This window comes from Glycine max, chromosome 3 (assembly GCF_000004515.6).
Source record: "Glycine max cultivar Williams 82 chromosome 3, Glycine_max_v4.0, whole genome shotgun sequence".
NCBI classification, from domain to species: domain Eukaryota; kingdom Viridiplantae; phylum Streptophyta; class Magnoliopsida; order Fabales; family Fabaceae; genus Glycine; species Glycine max.
The window spans coordinates 43,180,790-43,200,511 of NC_016090.4; the positions used below are offsets into that span (position 1 = coordinate 43,180,790).

General features: G+C 33.3%; 3 protein-coding genes across 3 annotated transcripts; 1 reads left to right on the forward strand and 2 right to left on the reverse strand.

Moving 5' to 3' along the window:
• Positions 1 to 1,980: 1,980 nt before the first annotated feature.
• Positions 1,981 to 3,952, reverse strand: LOC100792847 (pectinesterase). Its single transcript, XM_003521526.5, has 2 exons — positions 2,905 to 3,952; positions 1,981 to 2,798 (listed from the first exon to the last, which is right to left on the reverse strand). Exons 1-2 carry the CDS (start codon positions 3,881 to 3,883, stop codon positions 2,110 to 2,112), a joined length of 1,668 nt encoding a protein of 555 aa, XP_003521574.1. The 5' UTR covers positions 3,884 to 3,952; the 3' UTR covers positions 1,981 to 2,109.
• Positions 3,953 to 5,665: 1,713 nt separating this feature from the next.
• On the reverse strand, positions 5,666 to 7,831 carry LOC100786124 (probable pectinesterase/pectinesterase inhibitor 20). The gene is made up of 2 exons (XM_006577092.3): positions 6,771 to 7,831; positions 5,666 to 6,526 (listed from the first exon to the last, which is right to left on the reverse strand). The coding sequence occupies exons 1-2, from the start codon at positions 7,765 to 7,767 to the stop codon at positions 5,835 to 5,837; spliced, it is 1,689 nt and encodes a 562-aa protein (XP_006577155.1). The 5' UTR covers positions 7,768 to 7,831; the 3' UTR covers positions 5,666 to 5,834.
• An 8,309-nt stretch (positions 7,832 to 16,140) lies between these two features.
• LOC100793900 (endoglucanase 17) lies at positions 16,141 to 18,721 on the forward strand. Its single transcript, XM_003521528.5, has 8 exons — positions 16,141 to 16,443; positions 16,551 to 16,757; positions 16,840 to 17,040; positions 17,135 to 17,227; positions 17,330 to 17,491; positions 17,590 to 17,695; positions 17,804 to 17,967; positions 18,040 to 18,721. Exons 1-8 carry the CDS (start codon positions 16,207 to 16,209, stop codon positions 18,370 to 18,372), a joined length of 1,503 nt encoding a protein of 500 aa, XP_003521576.1. The 5' UTR covers positions 16,141 to 16,206; the 3' UTR covers positions 18,373 to 18,721.
• The last annotated feature ends 1,001 nt before the right edge of the window (positions 18,722 to 19,722 follow it).

Below are 19,722 nucleotides of genomic sequence, written 5' to 3' on the forward strand. Positions count from 1 at the left end.
ACCAAACATATAAAAGTGACTTAAAAAAATATATGTTTATATTATATTTTAAAATCATGCAATTAATAAATATTAATAAATACTTATAAAAAATATAAAAAAATATATTTTAAAAAAATTCAATAGAATAAGAAATTTTTTTGACATTTGATAAGTTAATTATAAGTTTAAATCTCTATTCGTCCTTTTAAAATAAAGAAAATATATGTTTAACTTTTACAAATATTAAAAAAATTTAGAGGCTTTTTCTATTTTGAATTAGCATACCGTTCTATTTCCTTAAAATCTTTATGATATAAAATATAAGAAAACTATATTTTATTGATAATTAAAAAATATAGAAATATAAGCGTTATCCTAATACACCCAACTAGACATTTGGGCCGTAAAATCCCAATATTGGATGAGCCCAGCAAGAGGAAATTGAGAACAAACAGAGATCTCATATCAGCCCAATCTGCAGGGCCTACGACACGACGTAATTGCTGCTAGCCCAGTACTTGGAACACGGTCCGCTATCGCTATGGCTTCAATTTGAGTAGTGAGGAGTGACATTCATGCACTCCGTTTTGAAATGGATTGGGTGGAAATAAAAGAAAAATAAAGAGAAAAAAATACACATTGACAAGATAGAAAAAAAATAGTGAAAGTGAGATAGAAGAAAAAATATATGTATGATAAATATCAACTACGACTCAAAGGTAAAATAATTAAAACACAACCTTTACACTCACTAACAAAAATATTTTTTTTAGTTTTTATAAAACAAAAAATACCACATGTATTTAAAAAAAAATATTACATGTTGACAAAAAGATCTAATATATAATTTTTTCGTTTAAAGTAAAATATTTATCTTAAAGTTTATTTTAAGCCTCATTTATAATTGATTTGATCGTGGTAAGTATTACCCTTTAATTTACACAACACAAAATTGGTGTGGGGGTATGGGATGGGGGTTATCTTTAAATTTCAACCCCTTTTTTCTCTTCCCCCTTCATGTTAGTATTATTGTAATTTTTTTTTTTACAAAAAATACTATTTTAAAAAGTAGTTTACGTAAATATATTGTCGAAATTAATATTTGTAATGTACTTAATTTAGTTATTATTTAGTCGTAGATCCTACATTCCTACAAGGAGGGAAATAAACCAAGAATTTATCCAGAAGGATAATTAAAGAATGATGCTATCAGCAAATTCAACGAGGAAAAAAAGGAATAATTATCAAAAGATGGAAATCATGAAACATTTACAACGGTATATAGCGCATTGCAGGTTGAAAATGCCTCATAAAACATACAGTATTTATTATCCTAGATGCTCAAGAAAAAAATGGACTTTGCACTGGGAAATTAAAAGCCAGCCTCTTCTAGTGGTAGAAGATTATACTTAGAGGTGTTTAAGAATCATTTTTCTAAGAAGAAAGAAAAGTGTTAGCTATGGACTATGGTATGTCAGAATCAAGTGTGAAGTAGGTAACGTGAGCCTGCCTCACCAAAAATAGATTAATGTTCTAGAATTCATAGGTTCATTCAGGTGGAGATCTTTCTGCTTATCACTGCTCTATTAAGGATATTGTCACTTGCAAAGTGCTCCACATATCCCTTCTTTAATTACCTGATCACAGTTATTCCATTCTTTGGGACACCAATCCAAGTCACCCCAGATGGTTTCCGTTCCCTTTCGGCATCAATGAGATGGTTGACTCCAAAGTTCTACACCCGCATGACATGCTCCAAGTGATTAACGACCAAAGTAATCAAAATTTAAAATGGCAGAAGCCATAGCTGCGAAAAATTGAGTCACTCCATCATCTGCTAAATGTGTTACAATCGTTTAGTAAATGAAGTTATTTGGTGATGGAAAAGAAAAAAGAAAGGGAGAGTCTGTGAGTTTAAATCTTTTCTACTAGCAAAAATTAATAATTAATATTGCAGATAAAAAAATGTGCAATTAACAATTTATTCGTGTAAACAGATTTGACAAATTCACTCATTCTTTTACCAGATCCTCCACATTTATCATTATGTGGCTAGATGATATGGAACAACACATTAAACATACTCTATGACAGCTATTCCAATCCAAGTAACATATCCACTTATTATTACAAAGATGTCTGATATGGAACGCTAGTTTGAGGCACCCAATCATCCCCATTCAAGAAGTTAGACACAGTAAAACTAGCTGCATCAGTAGCATTAATAACATGATAGCCCGGCCAGTTGATTCGGTTGCCCGTATTTGAACCAGGACCTGTGTTATCATACTCTGCGTAGTACAAAGTGCTGAGTGCAAAATTTCCATTCCACTCATGCCAGCCAGAAGGAGCGATCAAACTATCCATGAAAGACTGCATATAAACAGTCCTTGAGTACTCCTTCCATGGCCTCCCAAGATATGTTTCCACAGTACCAACCACGGGAGCCAAATCCTGTGCTGATTTTATGGTTGCATTTTGTATGGAAATGCCAGTGTTTTGATTTGGATCAGTTCGACCTTGTGCTGTGATGGCATTGAATTGTCCACTCATTGGGAGGCGGGGATACATGTTGCAGTTTTGCAAAACAACAGCTGCATTTCCAAATATGAAGTCAACTGTGCCATATATGTCACATTCACGGTAAAACTGCCTCAGAGAATGCGTGTACAAAGTGTCTTGGTACCCTTCAAAGCTACAACTATAGAAGGTGGACATATCCGCTCCATTTCTTACTGCAACTGCTTGGTGCTTGCTTGGCCCAGCAATGTTGCGGAATGTTATGTTCATTGCTACAAATCCTTGTGCTACCACAGCTTCAAATCACCAAGAAATTCAAGGACTAAGAAACATATTCAAATTTAAGGGCATGCACTACAGCACCAGCAATATTTATTAATTGAAGATGTATGTTATGCTTACCAAATGTGGCAGAGTTGAAAGTTGTAAAGCCATCAACAACGTTGTGATCGCCAGTGATGATTGTCCGATTGATTCCATCTCCAATTAGCATCAAGAACTTCTTGTTTTTGGCTATAGATACATACTCTTGATATACACCCTCAGAGATAAAAATAATGAAGTAACCATCGGTAGCAGCTGTGTTATTTGGTGCAGCAGCTATGGCATCATTGATAGTGGTAAAGTTTCCACTTCCATCCTTACTAACCAGCACAATATCACTCACCAGTACGCTTTCATTATCATCCATTGTTTGAAGTAGTTTTCTCCCCTGACCTCTAGCGGAATCATAAATGGCACGTACTTTGTTTGACATCTTCAAGGGTAAACGATCATTCTGGTTTTGCCATGACGTTGAAGTTTTGTTCTCAGAATCCCAAGCCTTGGTGAACAAATAAAGGGAGACACTGTCAAGCTTTGCATTTTCCGCGAGTTGTAAAGAAAGATCATTCTTCACTCTTGGATCTGGAGCTGAAGTTTGTAGGCCATCTAGACAAGTTTGTTGGTTTGTCAAAACAGCACTAAGCAATGTGTGAACATCTTCTGCTTGAGAGGTGGGAAGAACAGCGCTGGCTTTATCAACAGTGTCATGGGTTGTTGATAAGTACTCAAGGTTTAGTTCAGCAAGGAATTGACAATCTTCAAGAGCACGAATTGTGGATTGAGAGTAAGAAGAGGGATTTTGAAGATATGAATACATGTTGTTCAAGAACTTACGAGACTGAGACAAGGACTTTCGAACAGAAATGCGGCAATAGTCATATATGCTACCGTATTGATTTGCAAGTACAGATTTGCAGTAAGAAGGATCTAAGGTTGAGTAGCATATGGTTTCTGGTGGAACGACTGCATGGTTATTATCAGCTATGGAAATGGATGTCAGGAAGGATAGCACAAGGGAAACACAGAGCATAAGAAAGTACAAGCTATTGAATGCCATAGCAAATGGTATTTCGGATGAAAGAACGAACAATTAAGAGAGTTGTTTGTAGCTTGAAGATTGGATGGAAGGTGTGGTCGATGCATACATAGTTGGGCTTCTTATATAGGGCAGGGTGACGATGTTGTCTCATTAAAATGATTAGAGTTGATGTGGTGATGAATGCATCGCATATAGGAAGTCAACTTGAAGGAATTTTCGTTGCCTACACGATGATGATGCCGTGGCTACCATTAACGTAGTCAACAGCTTCCAATTGAACCGATATACATATAATCAAATATTTGTTTTAGAATTTAGGATGAACATTCATCAAGTTTAACGTGTCGTCCATGTATGCAAATATTCATTGGAATTATGTTTATTTGTTTAAATTTCTAGCAAGATTTTTTTGGTGCGTGACTTATCTGATAACGCATTTGATATGATTTTAAACTTCTCAACGGTGGGGTAGGTTCCCAGCAATCGCAAGACACATGCAGTAACACAAAAGAATAAGAATAACAAAACGAACGCGGATTATTATGTGACAAAAATCTGATAACATTGTATTGTCTTCTAGTTATATATGATTGAAAGTCAAAATTTTGGTGGGTGTTAGAACACTGGAAACAGAATTACAGAATAATGATTGAAGATTCTTAGGAATGTATGTAGTCAGATATTTTCCCTCGTGCTGCATAGCTAGATATATTATAACGATAAAATATAACTAAAGTGGAATATAATAACAGCCCAAGTATCTTTTTTTAGTTCCTTCTTGTTTTATGTCGTAACACGCGTCTACCAACCAATGCCGCTGCACATTATAGTTTGTCCATGTACATGGATTAAACACAAAATAGGTCATATGTCGTATGCTGAAGAACGCGATCAATTGCCGTCCAAGAATTGGATTGGTAAAAACAAATCTTACGGATATATTCTTTTGTATTTTTTTTCTTTAATTTTTTTAATTACATTTATTTTATTGATGAAGAAATTCACACTTTAATAGTTTAATTACAATTCTGATGAAAGAGAAGTGAATTGGTCCTAAACACACTTACACCCTCCATTGAAAAATTACACTTCTCTTATATTACTTTATAAGTTATTCTTACATGATGTTAACATTCATTGTTTTAACAAAATATTATATACTATTTTTATGTACAGACCACACACCTAGTAGGCTAGTACCCTTAAAAATAATAATATAAAAATAAGAGTCGTCTAAATGATAATTTAATTTTGTAATTAAAAAGGATGTAAATGTAATTAACTCTAACCTCATGGAAGACGTTAGTGGAAAAACCCATAAAAAAGAAGAAGCAATTATATAGTTCAAAATTTAAGAGTTAAACAAACAAGGTGTTTGTTAGCAGCTAGCATAAGAAATAAACGTATTTTTTATAGTCAGTTTAGCCCAGCTTTTTTAGAGCTTAAAAGTTACTTACAAGTAAAAATTGGACCAAACAGTTATTAAAAAAAGTCCTTTGAAAAAAAAAACAACTTAAAAAGTAACTCTTAAAAAAGCTAGTACATGTACCGTATGAATAGTTTGAATATTTTTGCTGAAACAATTTCACATTGATCTCGTCTTGAAAAGTTGAAAAATTATTAAACTAATAATTCAAATGCCTGCTGCAGGTATGACGAATTTAAAGCAACCCATGTTAGCCTTGGGCGACACAAGTCCTATACTCGGATCGGACAAATTAAAACTAGTGATTTGTATATTGTAAGTAACCGAAAGTCACTAATATTGCAGCGTCTAGATCTTTGAAAACTATAAAGGTGAATATAAGTGGTGTAAATATTATTAATGAGTGAATCACAATCTTACAATAGAGTAGCGGTGCATTTAATCATTTATAAATACAATAGAGAAACACATGCAGCAGCATTAAAAGAATTGTTAAGCAACTTTGCTCTTATTATACGTAACCAGCTAGCTTGTAACTTTTGACTATATCAATCCAGTCACGTATGGAACTCCAGTTTGAGGCAGCCAACTATCTCCATCCAAGAAGTTAGACACAGTAAAATTAGCCGCATCAGTAGCATTGATAACATGATAACCAGGCCACGTCACTCGGTTTGCGGTGTTTGAACCCGGTCCCGTGTTATTATACTCTGCATAGTACAAGGTGCTTAGGGCAAAATCCCCACTCCATTCATGCCAACCAGAAGGATTTATGAAACTATTCATAAAAGACTGCATATAAACCGTTCTTGAGTACTCTTTCCATGGTCTCCCTAGGTACGTTTGCACGGTACCAACTGAAGGAGCCAAATCATCAGCAGGCTTTATAGTGGCGTTATGTATGGAAGTGCCTGTGTTTTGGTTTGGGTCTGTTCTGCCTTGTGCTGTGATAGCATTGAATTGTCCACTCATGGGAAGGCGAGGATATAGGTTACATGTTTGGAGAACAACAGCAGCATTTCCAAATATGAAGTCAACGGTGCCATAGATGTCACATTCACGGTAAAACTGTCTAAGAGAATGCGTGTACAAGGTGTCTTGATATCCTTCAAAGCTGCAGCTGTAGAAGGTGGACATATCAGCTCCGTTTCTCACTGCAACTGCTTGATGCTTGCTTGGCCCAGCAGTGTTTTGGAATGTTATGTTAACAGCTACAAATCCTTGTGCTACCACAGCTACAAGTGCAAATAAAATTATACATGTAAGAAAATGTTGTCCAAATTTATAAATCAAATTAAGGATGGTTATATATAAGTTAATTTTCATGCTATCTTAGCATGCGTTTGGTTCTAAATAATCATTTTTTCATTAAAAAAAACTATAAAATTATTTTTAAAAATGATTATATCTTAAAAATAAATTGAATTAAACATGGACATGTTGAAAATAAAAACTATAAGTTGTATGTGCAATGCTCACCAAATGTTGCTGAGTTGAATGTTGTGAAGTTATCGACAACATTGTGATTACCAGTGATAATCGTTTGATTGATCCCATCTCCAATCATCATCAAATTCTTTTTGTTTTTTGCTATGGATATATATTCTTGATACACACCCTGAGTGATAAAAATTAAAAAGTAACCATCATTAGCAACTGTGTTATTTGGCGCAACTGCTATGGCATCGTTGATAGTGGTAAAGTTCCCGCTTCCATCCTGACTAACAACCACAATGTCACTAACCAACACACTTTGGCTGTTATCTTGTAGTAATTTTCTCCCGTGACCTCTTGCAGAATCATAAATGGCCCGTACACGGTTTGACATCTTCAATGGTAAACGACCATTGTGGAAATCCAAATGTCTCCCATTGACTTGCCATGATGTTGAGATTTTCTTCTCGGCCACCCAACCCTTCGTGAACAAGTCAAGGGAAACACTGTGAAGCTTCTTGTCATCAGAGAGTGATGAGATAAGATCACTCTTCACTCTTTGATCAGAAGCTGTGCTCTGCTGCAAGCCTTCTAAACAAGTTTCTTCGTTTGTCAAAACAGCACTAAGAAGGGTTTGCTGATCTTCGGCTTGAGCGGTGGGAAGAACATCGCTAGCTTTATCAACAGTGTCAAGTGCGTTTGTTAAGTATTCAAAGTTTAGTTCAGCGAGGAATTGACAATCTTCAAGGGCTCGAATTGTGGGTAGAGACAAAGAGGATCTGTCTTGAAGAAGTGAATTTACTGAGTTCAAGAATTTGCGGGACTGGGACAAGGACTTTCGGACAGAAATTCGACCGTAGTCAACGATGCTGCCATTTTGATTAGCAAGCACGGTTTTGCAGAAGGAAGGGTTTACGGTGGAGTTGCAAATGGTTTCTGGAGGAACCACTGCACGGTTGTTAGCAGCTATGGAATTCGGTGCAAAGAAGGAAAGCACAAGGGAAACACAGAGAGTAAGAACGGACAAGTTCTTGAAAGCCATTGGTTTTTTGAAAGAAGGGATGTTTAGGAAACTTCCTAGTTATCGTATATGGATGTCTGGGAATGAGGTTTATGTTTTTCGGTGCCTCTTATATAGGCATAAGACGTAGATCAATTTGATGTTTTAAAATGGTAGGTCATACATCGTAATCTGAACTTAGAATGAAAGCATCTCACGTATTAAAAATGTCAACTATAATGAATTTGAATTCTCCTACTTGATGTTGATGTGGCTTCCGTGAGCGCAGTCAACTCATACCAACTCGCCATTGTGAAATACAGTATTTACCAAGTAGTTGATTAGAATATTCATTGAGAGTTACCTGTAAATTGTGGCTATAATATCCTTCATGTGTGCAAATGTTCTAAATGGCGATTTAATGATTCTCTTGGTATGTATTGTAAAAAGAAAATAAAATACTAATTTAATACTTAAAATTAATTAATACTGTTAATTAATGTGATTCTTAGTATTACGAGATAAATTAATTTGGTCATTAGAATAAATATTGTCAATTTTACGTGGGAAGAGCTTTATTAAAATTGATCTATTACGATATGTTGATCTAATCTTGTCCCTAACTATATATCAAGTCTTCATCGAATTAGGTTCAATAACAAATTTTTGAATCGGGCAGGAACACAAATAAACTGATCCTAATTAATGTGTCTCATGGTCCCTCTCGATTGCTTCCATTAATGTTATAAGTGCTCACTAAAGAGAATTGATTAATAATTTGTCTAAAGTAGGAGAGTAATATTATTTTTTTAACGTTATAATCATTCATTGGTGATGTTAATTTCTAAAGTCATGCATTCATGCTATAAACGAGTGATATGAGATTGGTTTGGAAGTTAAGAAAAAAAATCATAAGTTCAATCATTTCATTTAACTATTAACATTTGTGGATAAAAAAAAAATGTATGTGATAAATATTTCTTCGGATAATTTTATTATTATAAATTACAAAAAAAAGTTATGCAAAATATAATTTAGAATTCATTTTTAATTTGATTATTGATATTACCAAAAAAAAATCTATATATTTGTTCTATATATATGAAGTTTTTTGACATGCATCATGAAAAATGAAATTTAGTCCATTTAGACTCTAAGTTGGCATGCATCATACAATTTAATCCATAATTAATGTGAATAAGAGAGACTAAATTGACTTATAATTATCAAAAGTTAAAGAGTTCTCTAGCGTAGTATAAACTGATTGATATTTTCACTTTTAAAATCAAACTAATTAATATTATACACTAAACATATTTTTAATAATACTAAAAGAATCATTTGATGGTGACACTTTTCCGATATCACCAAATATGATTTCAGAACCGAATTGGCTGATGTGATGTCGATTTTAATGGCCCAAATAATTATTGTTTTATAGACTTAATTTTGTTATACTAAAAATCAAATTAAGCGACAGTGACAGTTTTAAAATCGATTTGTTATATCACTAAAAAAAGTATTTGTTTGTTCGCTTGCTTATCTGATAGCATCGAATATTATTTTAGTTTGTCAACTGTGAGGTTGGTTCCCAGCAATCATAAGACACGCAAACACGAAAAATAAGTCACGTAACCATCGTTTAAATAACCAAGATACAAGATCATTGCATTGTCTCGTGTTCAAAGTATGACAAAAATCGCAATGTGGATATACTAAATGTCCGCAACGACGTGCTAATAATAATATTGAGTTTAATAGTGGTGTCTGGTGTGTATATCTAAATTTAGATAAGTGTTCACATAGTTCATGTTCAACACAAGGAATAGCAAAAGTGGATTGTAGCTCAAATTCTTTAAGCGTATGATAAAGAGTTCAATCTTTCATTATGTGTAATGTGTATAGAATAATACATATGAATAGAGAAATTGTACGTCTCATAATTAGAATTGTATTTGTTCAGAAAATTAGTTCCGTGACTTACTACTGTAGAGAACTAGAGATATACCTGTTCATGTTTCGAAAGATTAATTCCAAGTTATAAATGATATGAAAATTTGTAACACAATTTATGATTTGTAGTTATAACTGAGAATTAAATAAATTTGTTTTGGTTCAAATTTATTTAAATTCATTATTTTTTTAATTTATGTGCATAAATCTTACACATGTTCTATTTTGTTGTTCTAGGTAAGGATATTCATGACTCGTCTCATTCCACTAATTTCATTTCGTCTGAAGTTAATTTTGACAAATTCAATTTATACTCGTCTCATATTTTGAAGACAAGTTCAATTTATACTTATAGTCGTCCAACCTTAATCAGGTGTTTTTTTTAATCTTTTTAAAAGTATAATTTTTAAAATTTATGTATTATTAGAATTGATCGAATTAATCTTGGATAATATTTTATATAACATGATATTATATTTGTATTAATTTTATTTATTTTAAAACATTATAATTATAATTTTATACTTATTTGATTTTACAATTTAATTATATATAATGTTAAAATTAATATATTAATTATGTCTACAAATCAAGTTGACCTAGCCAGTCTTGGTGGATATATTATTAGGCCTCAATTGGTTCGAGTTTAGATTCAAATAAATTAATGATCTTATTAAAATTTTGGATCAAAAATAAAGTTAAATCTATCTCAATTCGACATGTGAACTCTCTTAAATCTAGATATTTAGCGGGAGAGATTAAAGTTATGGTTGAATTTTTTAAAAAAAATTAAACTTTAAATTTTTACTTAATTAATCCTCTATATATAAATTTGAATATCTTTCTTTAATGATTTTTTTAGGAATTATTCTTCAACAAAAATCTTTTAAAAGAAATTATGAATAATTTATAAAAATAGCCTTATATTTCACTATAAAATATAAATCATTTATTATCTAAAATATAATTTATATATTTAAAATATTTATTTGTTATACATTTAAGCTATAAAAAAATATTTATTAATTCTATAATAATTATAAAGAAAATCACTAACCAATCGCGAACCACTTGACATTTGAAAGAAAAATACAAAATGCAGACTGTTACTCATTGTATATTTAATTTGTATACTCCAACCAACGTACAATTGGTGGAGTTCACTACTTGGATCAAATTAATCCTTGCTAGTTGTCACTGCTTTAAGACATTGAATACCCTAGATAAAGATACTTTAAATTCTAACTTGTCCTTTTTTTCTCTTCTGTGCATCAAGAATATCTTCAATTAACAGCTAAAGACTAATTTAATATTTCTTAAAGAATAATATGATGCTTTAAATTATAATTAGTGTGAAGTGTAGAAAGACGATAGCTCACCCCATACGGAATATATGTAAAAAAGCATATTGTGAATGAGCAGTATAGTATAAGTATCGGTGGAAAAAAAGGGAATGAGCGGCAATATTTGATTATCTGAGTGAATTTCGATATTGCAATTCAAAGGGTAGACCAGACGCGAATGAACTTTAGTTTCGTGGATTGCGTAACCTCAGTTAGGACTAGTTACTTATTTTTCTCGTTTCTTTTCCATTTTTTCGGCACCTTTAAGGAGGGATTTATTGTCTCATATTCTCGAAAATGTATGATTATTATTATTATAACTAAAGATGTTGAAATAGTCATCACAATTGCAAAGATCAAATTAGCGAGCGAGCTGTTGGCAAAGCCAGTAAGGCACAAGTGCTCAACTTGTTACATCTTTTGCATAGTTTATGACACAAATTCTACCTTGACCCTTTATTTTCGTATGAATGGCTTAAAAAAATAAGCTAAATAAAAATTGACTGTGTATGAAAGTATGAGGAAGATCGAGAGGTATGCATCCCAGTCAAGTGCTGAACAACTATAACGAGATTAAATACCTCTTAACAACTTGGAAGCGAAGCTTCTTTGTATATATCCAACGCGTTAAAGAGAATCAAAGTTGTGGAGTTTACCTTAAAAAGAATTAAGTAAAAAGAGGTTACAGCGCACGATACAATAATCTACTCTGTCAGCTCAATTTACATGCTCAATGTGCACGTATATTAATTCATTAGTTAACACCTAACATATATGAACACTGCCACTGGGGTTTAAATAATGCCTAGCAGCCGAAATGAAGTCGGTTTTTTATGTGTAAAAATATTTTTTTCCATATTCTTTCTATTCACCTGGAACAATGACTCGTTTGTTATTTATGCTGGGACAATTGACTCATAGTCTGGACAAAAAATGTAAACGGGGATTTGAAATGGAAAATGTTATGAAAATGATATGTTCAAATAGGTAGAATAAATATTGGGAAAATTTCTACGCAGACTAAATTCTGCATATATATGCATGCATACATGGAATCTTATTCGCAGCTTAATTAGATTTGGACCACCAATATAATCAATATAATACAAAGTCAGGATGGCGATGGCGATGGCATGTTTGTAAGCAAGTAATAGAATTAACAATAGCACTAGTGGTTTTATAGCCTACTTGGCAATGGGCATGAACTTATGGGCTGGTAATAGTATATGTCGAAAACACATCTAACTTAATTAACTAAGGAATTGCTTAACGTCTACGTACGACAATCCGCAAGGTGTAAATTTTCCCTATATTTGATGGTATAAATTAATCATTTTACTAATTAAATAATATGAGAATATTGATCAATTTTATCATGCAGATGGAACCCCAAAAAATCTGACTTTGAAAACAAACTGATATAACATACATTTACAAATATGCAAGTTGCGCGCATCTCCCACATATATATTACATGTAGCTAGCACCATTTTTTCGTATACACATTTTAAGCGATATTATTCTAAAACTTTATCATCCCGCTTGCTGTAACGTTTTATATTATTGTTCAGAAATGTATAAACCAATATATTCAACAACATCATCAAATTTCATTTGTTTACTAGACATGCAAAAGTTAATTTAGTCATCATATATACCTAATTAACATAAATCTCTCTTAAAAAAAATCTCAACAGTCTTTCGTATTTATGACTTAATATGTTTATTGGTGATTCAACATTCAAATTAAATATATAATTTTTATCGCATTTTCATGAAATTTGTCTTAAAAGATATTGAGACACAATATTTTATGAGATGTGATATTGAAACATGAGTTTTTGTATTAATTGCATAAAAATTTAAAATTGTAATTTTTATTATTTTTGTTTCACATGTTGACTATTTAATTCATTCTTGGAGTTTTGGACAACCTTCAGCTGAACATATCCTTAATTGATAAGTTTTTAATTTGTTGATTAACGTGAATGTAAACTTTTTACTTACATAATTTTTTTTATGTTTATTGAATAAAATTATTTTATATAATTTCGCATTTTCATGTATTTTATTATAAAAATATGTATATCGGAGTAAAAGTTATCACAAGTTTAGTTTGATTTTTTTATTGAACTAATTTTTTTACACCCCATCCATGAAAATCCTTAAATAATTTATAATAATTCATGTATCATATTCAATTAACTTAATTAGAACCATTAACGAAAGAAATGTTGATGTTATTATTCCTTGCCGCAAAAGGCAATAATTAAAAAATAAAGTGTTTTTTGCATATCATACATTATGTTGTATTATCTCCAGCATAATTTATGGAATATGAGAATAAGAGTTTCCACGTAATTATGCATGACAGTGCAAATTTAAGAAACAATTATTTATTTTTCTTCTCGTTACAGGAGAGATCTGAAGACCAAAGCTGCTGAATGGAAACATATAATAGGCTAACAAATAATTAGTAAAAAAATTAATATAAGAAATAACTATTGTGGCTCGCTAAGAATTAGATTAAAAAAATCAAATATTTTTAGAGATGCTAATTGTTAAATGACATTAAAAAAAAGGCCGTTGATCGAAGCCTCTTTCAGTTCAGTGAATGAATGGAGAAGAACTGAAAATAAATAAACAGGGGAAGGGGGATGCCCCATATGACACTAAAATAGGTTTTTTTGAATAAAAGAAATAATAGAGGGGCTGTACCTCTTACCGTCATAGATATTTTCTCTGCTTATAAAAGAAATAATAACTTTGTCGTAGATATTTTGAAACAAGTTGTCTGAATTTCGTTAGAATATCATTCTAGATTATTTGTACCACACTGCAATACTAATGTCATTTTATATTTTGGTTTGTTGCATGTTATAGAAAAATGTTTTTTTACAAACAAAATGTTATGTTCGACCAAAAGAACAAGAAAAATTAGTAAAAAATAAACAATTTTTTATTAAATTGGTTATTATTTCTCCATAAGAAAGCAATTCTCAGTTATTTGTCTCAATTTTAAATTTTCAATCGAATTTTTATTTTTAAAATTAATTCTAAATTATGTATTTTCCTAAATAATAAATATTTAGCTTGAATATTGTGAAATAATTAAGTTGACCGGATGAAAACATGTCGCATAATTGGGCTAAAATCCTCTATCAACTTTGAGATGGCAAATGAGGCCCGCACTCTAAAGTCCAAAGAGACATTCTGACTCTAAGAAAATGGGTCATTTAATAGTGTCCAGCAACCAACCTGAGATCACGGGATGTAAATGAAACCGGAGTAGTATAAGTAATGATGAAACCATGTAGAGTACTTTTTATGAAACGGTGTTAGTCGCAATTAGAGTTATCATGCTTCGAATTACACCTTAATCTCTGTTGGCAGAAAAGAATAATATTTGTTTTTGTTTCCCTTCATAAAAGGATTTTGCTCAAAGCACGTGGAATCTTATGAAATGGTGATAGTCGCAATTATGGTATTCATGGAATGTTTGTGTGCTGTGATAGGTCTTTTGTGGCAATGAAAACGCCTTGGTATCCCCTTCAATCAAGAATTGGGATTTCACAATGACTGGTTTTTTAGTACACTTTCATCTTGTGTCTTTTTTCGGTTTTTGTCTACATGGTTTCATAATTTGGTGTTTTACACTTAAAAGGAAGTTGTTTAGGGATGAAAAACAAAAACAATTGTACATGTCAAATTAAATTTATTTATCAAAGAATAAAATATTTGAATCTTTGAATAAGATAAAACCACTTTCTAAAATATCGATCCACTATTTTAGCTATGTACAGCTTTTTCAAACAGACATACTTGCCAAAAAAAGTATGTTCGCTTACACTCCCAGCATTTTTTTAATCAAAATTCTATGCATAAGAGATGCAAATATGCAATGCATTATGAAGCAGCATAGTGCAGTAAAACCATGAGGAGGTGCACAACTTTTATGAGTAGCGATACAAAACATATCATGTAGAGTAAGGTTGGTATTTTGTGTGAAGGATCATAATAACCAGATCTATCTGTGCATGGGCCTTTATATCGTGGTTCTTGGACCTTTTTAATTAGTGAACTTGATCAATAAGGAGGATATTTGTTCTCCATGCTTGTGTTCATCACCTTTCTCCGACAGTTTTTCCGTGTTCGAGCACCGTGCACTTTTTTTATTTGTTCACTGACAAACAAACAGTTACGTTCATATGTGCTCATTGCTCACCGAGTTGTGGGTAAGAACTTCTCTCGGCAACCGCAACATAACATGGACTGGAGCGCTCGGGCTATCCATTGGGGAAACAACACAAATTTAAACAAACTCATAATATATTAACATTATTTCTATGTATGTGTGACCGTGATACAAACATATACATATGCGATTATTATCACTCCAAAACTAACATGTTACATTTGCAAAATGTTTTTTATTCTCTCATAAAAAAAGGCTGAAATGGAAGATTATATGCTCTAATGTGTATGACAATCTTATATAAGAAGTAGAAACTTAAAAATAATGGACACCAATAGAGGGATACTGCTCATACAATTCTTTCAGAGCATGTGTATTCCTTAGTGTGATGATATTGAGTTTGCCATTAAAAAAGAAGTACACTGCATACATTACTGCATTAGTATAAATCCAAGTCTAGCCATGCTAATAATTTGTAACAACCTGCTAACAAGTGATATATGTTTAATTAATAGCACCAAACAGTAGTTTATGTATAGTTATCTAGTATCTACAATGTTTTCTCTGGGAAGATATATACAATTACTGTTTTTTCTAATTTCTAATGAAAAATAGCCACCAATGATGGTATAGTACACGAATCACGAGAAAATTGTAGAGATATGATTATTTTTTATAAAATACTCAACTGGAGTATTAATTGATTAATGTTCCGGTTGTTTTCGATTTTCCTTTAACAGTAGTTTCTTAAAATGGACCTTGGATGACCGGCTAATTAATATCTCCTTAGAACTTTTCAGTTTAGAAGAAAGTAATCCAAAACCCTGTTGTTGTAGGATGTGGACCTAATTAGTAACTATTGTTGGTATTGTAACCAAGCAAGCAGAGGCAGCTTTTAGCCTTTTATAAATAGATAAAAGAGGAGCAAGAGAGATAGTAGCATTGTAGTTTTGTGTTGGCTTGGGTCATTCTTACATTGGGCAGTTCAATATGAGGACCTTTTCCCTCTTTTCTTGTCTTTTTTTCTTTCTTTCTGTCTTTTCCACCACTCTGTTCCACCCTGGTCATTCCCTCCACCACCACCCTCACTCTGCCACACACAACTACAGAGATGCTCTCACCAAATCCATCATCTTCTTTGAGGGCCAGCGGTCAGGGAAGCTCCCTTCTAACCAGAGGATGTCTTGGAGGAGAGACTCTGGTCTCTCTGATGGCTCAGCCATGCATGTATGATAATATAATAATATTAATACAACATTCTTAGTCTCAGTCTCAGTTTTTGTGTTCTCTGGCTTGTGCACATGGCTTATTTCTGCATTGAATGTACAATGCAGGTTGATTTGGTTGGAGGGTACTATGATGCTGGGGACAATGTCAAGTTTGGTTTTCCCATGGCCTTCACCACCACCATGCTTTCGTGGAGTGTTATTGAGTTTGGTGGGGTCATGAAAGGTGAGTTGCAGAATGCCAGAGAGGCCATTCGTTGGGCGACAGATTATCTTCTCAAAGCTACTGCACATCCAGACATCATTTATGTTCAGGTTAGTCTTCTCTTCTCTTCCTTATAGTTTCATTCCTTTTTGTTATATTCATTCATGTTACTATTGAGTGTGGTTTTTGCAGGTGGGAGATGCTGTGAAGGACCACGCTTGTTGGGAGAGACCCGAGGACATGGATACCCCAAGGAGTGTCTTTAAAGTAGATAAAAACAACCCTGGTTCTGATGTGGCTGCAGAAACTGCTGCTGCTCTTGCAGCTGCTTCTCTGGTTTTTAAAAAAGTTGATCCCACCTACTCCAAAACATTGGTTAGGAGAGCTATCCGTGTAAGCATTTGATTTGAGATGAAAACATTGTTTTTGGATCTAAATGGAATTCTTTCAACTAATGCTTATATGATATTATACTTTATGGGTATAGGTTTTCCAGTTTGCCGATAAATATAGGGGACCCTACAGCAATGGCTTGAAGCCCGTTGTGTGCCCCTTCTATTGTTCTTACTCTGGTTATCAGGTAAAGTTCTAATTTCTTTTTTAAGTTCCATAGGTTTTGATGTGTGAAGTATAAAGTAAAGCAAGAAGTGTTTTCTTAATGATGATTTTGTAAATCTGTCAGGATGAGCTGTTGTGGGGTGCTACTTGGCTTCACAAGGCTACTAAGAACCCAATGTACCTAAACTACATTAAGGTTAATGGACAGACCCTTGGGGCACCAGATTCTGACAATACCTTTGGATGGGATAACAAGCATGTTGGAGCAAGGATACTGCTTTCTAAGGTCTAAAATGCTTCTCTTTTCTTATAGTTTTTAGCTGGAGAGATGGTAACAAAAATATAAAGGTTTCCAACCCATAATATTTGTGCTGTTGGTTTTAGGAATTTCTTGTTCGGAAGGTGCAAACACTACATGACTACAAGGGTCACGCGGACAATTTTATCTGTTCTGTTATCCCTGGCTCCTCTTCTTCCCAATTCACCCCAGGTAAGGTTCCTTTTCTTTTTTCTTTTTTTTCTTACTCTCAGCTGTGTGGTCTAATCAATGTGTAACCATTAATTACCTTTGGTTCCTGGTTCTTTATAATCTACGCAGGTGGTCTTCTATTCAAGATGGGTGATAGCAACATGCAATATGTAACATCCACCTCATTCATACTCTTAGCTTATGCTAAATACTTGACCAAAGCCCATGTGGTTGTGAACTGTGGTGGAACCATAGTAACTCCAAAGAGACTCCGAGCTATAGCCCAAAAACAGGTACAAAAAGTTGTCAATGAAAGTGTTTTATAAAAAAGTTGGATTTTATTCTGATTTATTGTTATTTTTCAGGTGGATTACTTGCTGGGAGACAACCCCTTGAAGATGTCTTATATGGTGGGGTATGGTCCACGGTACCCGCAAAGGATACACCACAGGGGCTCATCGCTGCCGTCCGTTGCTGTTCACCCTGGCAAGATCCAATGCTCAGCAGGATTCAGTGTGATGAACTCGCAATCACCCAACCCAAACATTCTAATGGGTGCAGTTGTTGGAGGGCCGGATCTGCACGATGGGTTCCCAGATGAACGGTCAGATTATGAGCAATCAGAACCAGCTACTTATATTAACGCACCACTTGTAGGAGCACTTGCTTATCTCGCACACTCCTTTGGGCAACTCTAGGGTGCTGTGTCTCTCCTCCAACTTGTGTGCTTCTCTTTTTTTAATTATTAAATAGTAGTTCAAGTGGATTGGCTAGTTTTAATTCCTTGGAATTGCACAAGGTAAGCGAAGGGGGGTAAAAACTCTCAAGAGCGCCAGGGCGCGAGCCCCCAACCTTGAAGCACATTGTTCAAGGCAAAATAGATTGCATGCATGGCCTTATGTTTTTACTTTTACTCCTAGTTGTATTTTTCTACTTTGTTCATGTTGTTGAATTGAGTGGAAGAAGGTTTATGTTTTTAGGTTTAATGTCATTTTTTCGACATTATGTTTTGTGTCATTTTGTAACAAGTTCTATTTTGTTTTTTAAGTTTTAAAGTGTATTATTTTGTCTGATCCGTCACGACCCTCTATCATACCACCTCAGTGCATGTGCTTATAAGTCTTTTTTTTTTTCCTTATATGATATTCAATTTTTTTATTTTTATTTGATATGTACCTCAAATTTATACTCTAACAAATAAGTGATATAAGTTTATGTTTTTATTTGGTTGATTGCGTGAATGCTCTTGGACGCATACAAGTCCAGTGGTGGTGAACTTATTCAAGAAATAATAGTAAAAACCTAATTTAATAAGGGTGCAAATGTGTGAGAATTTACATCGAGAGGCGAAATAGAATGAATTATAATACTTGATAATTTGATATAGAGGCACGATTTAATTAACAGAACGCCTAATCCTTGAAACTTGGAAATAATCCGTTAATAATTATAATTCTAGCCAAGCACTGTGACAGAGAATATATATAATAATGAAAGGCACATATTTTACTGGCGAGTGTCAGTGTGAAATCCGAACAGAGTAAAGCTATTTCTATAATATAAGTATGGCAATAATAATTTACAGTACGTGATAAAAAGAGAAGGAAGAGAAAAAATAAGTGATATGATAAAGAAAAAAAAAGTATAAAAAATTATGGTAGGAAGAACAATTAAATACTATTTTTCTGGATTGCGCATAACGAGTTTTGACCGTTGAAAGCGAGAGAGGGAGAAAAAAGATCTTGGGGTTTGGTGACATGTTATGTAGAGAATCGTGGATGATAGATAGGGTAACCTTGCATCACATGTATAGCAGTGTAGGAAGAGTGCACTGCAGCTCTGTGACAGGGTCAGGGGGATACCTCCCCAAAGACGGAAAGACATTCCTCCAGTCTGAGTCTGACTGACATAAATGACATGCTGCTTTGGATTGTTTGAATGTTCATACCAAATAGTTTTTTTTTTTTTTTTTTTTCTGGATGTGCCTTTGGAGTTACAAGCTTCAGTCTTGGATGTTCAAACATGATCTTTACATCAAGAGATGTTTG

Coding starts and splice junctions, on each gene's coding strand:
- LOC100792847 (XM_003521526.5), bottom strand. CDS start 3,883: ATGGCATTCAATAGCTTGTACTTTCTTATGCTCTGTGTTTCCCTTGTG. Junction 2,799..2,904: donor TTTCAACTCTGCCACATTTG/GTAAGCATAACA, acceptor GGTGATTTGAAG/CTGTGGTAGCACAAGGATTT.
- LOC100786124 (XM_006577092.3), bottom strand. CDS start 7,767: ATGGCTTTCAAGAACTTGTCCGTTCTTACTCTCTGTGTTTCCCTTGTG. Junction 6,527..6,770: donor ATTCAACTCAGCAACATTTG/GTGAGCATTGCA, acceptor TTGCACTTGTAG/CTGTGGTAGCACAAGGATTT.
- LOC100793900 (XM_003521528.5), top strand. CDS start 16,207: ATGAGGACCTTTTCCCTCTTTTCTTGTCTTTTTTTCTTTCTTTCTGTC. Junction 16,444..16,550: donor CTGATGGCTCAGCCATGCAT/GTATGATAATAT, acceptor TGTACAATGCAG/GTTGATTTGGTTGGAGGGTA. Junction 17,228..17,329: donor GTTCTTACTCTGGTTATCAG/GTAAAGTTCTAA, acceptor TAAATCTGTCAG/GATGAGCTGTTGTGGGGTGC.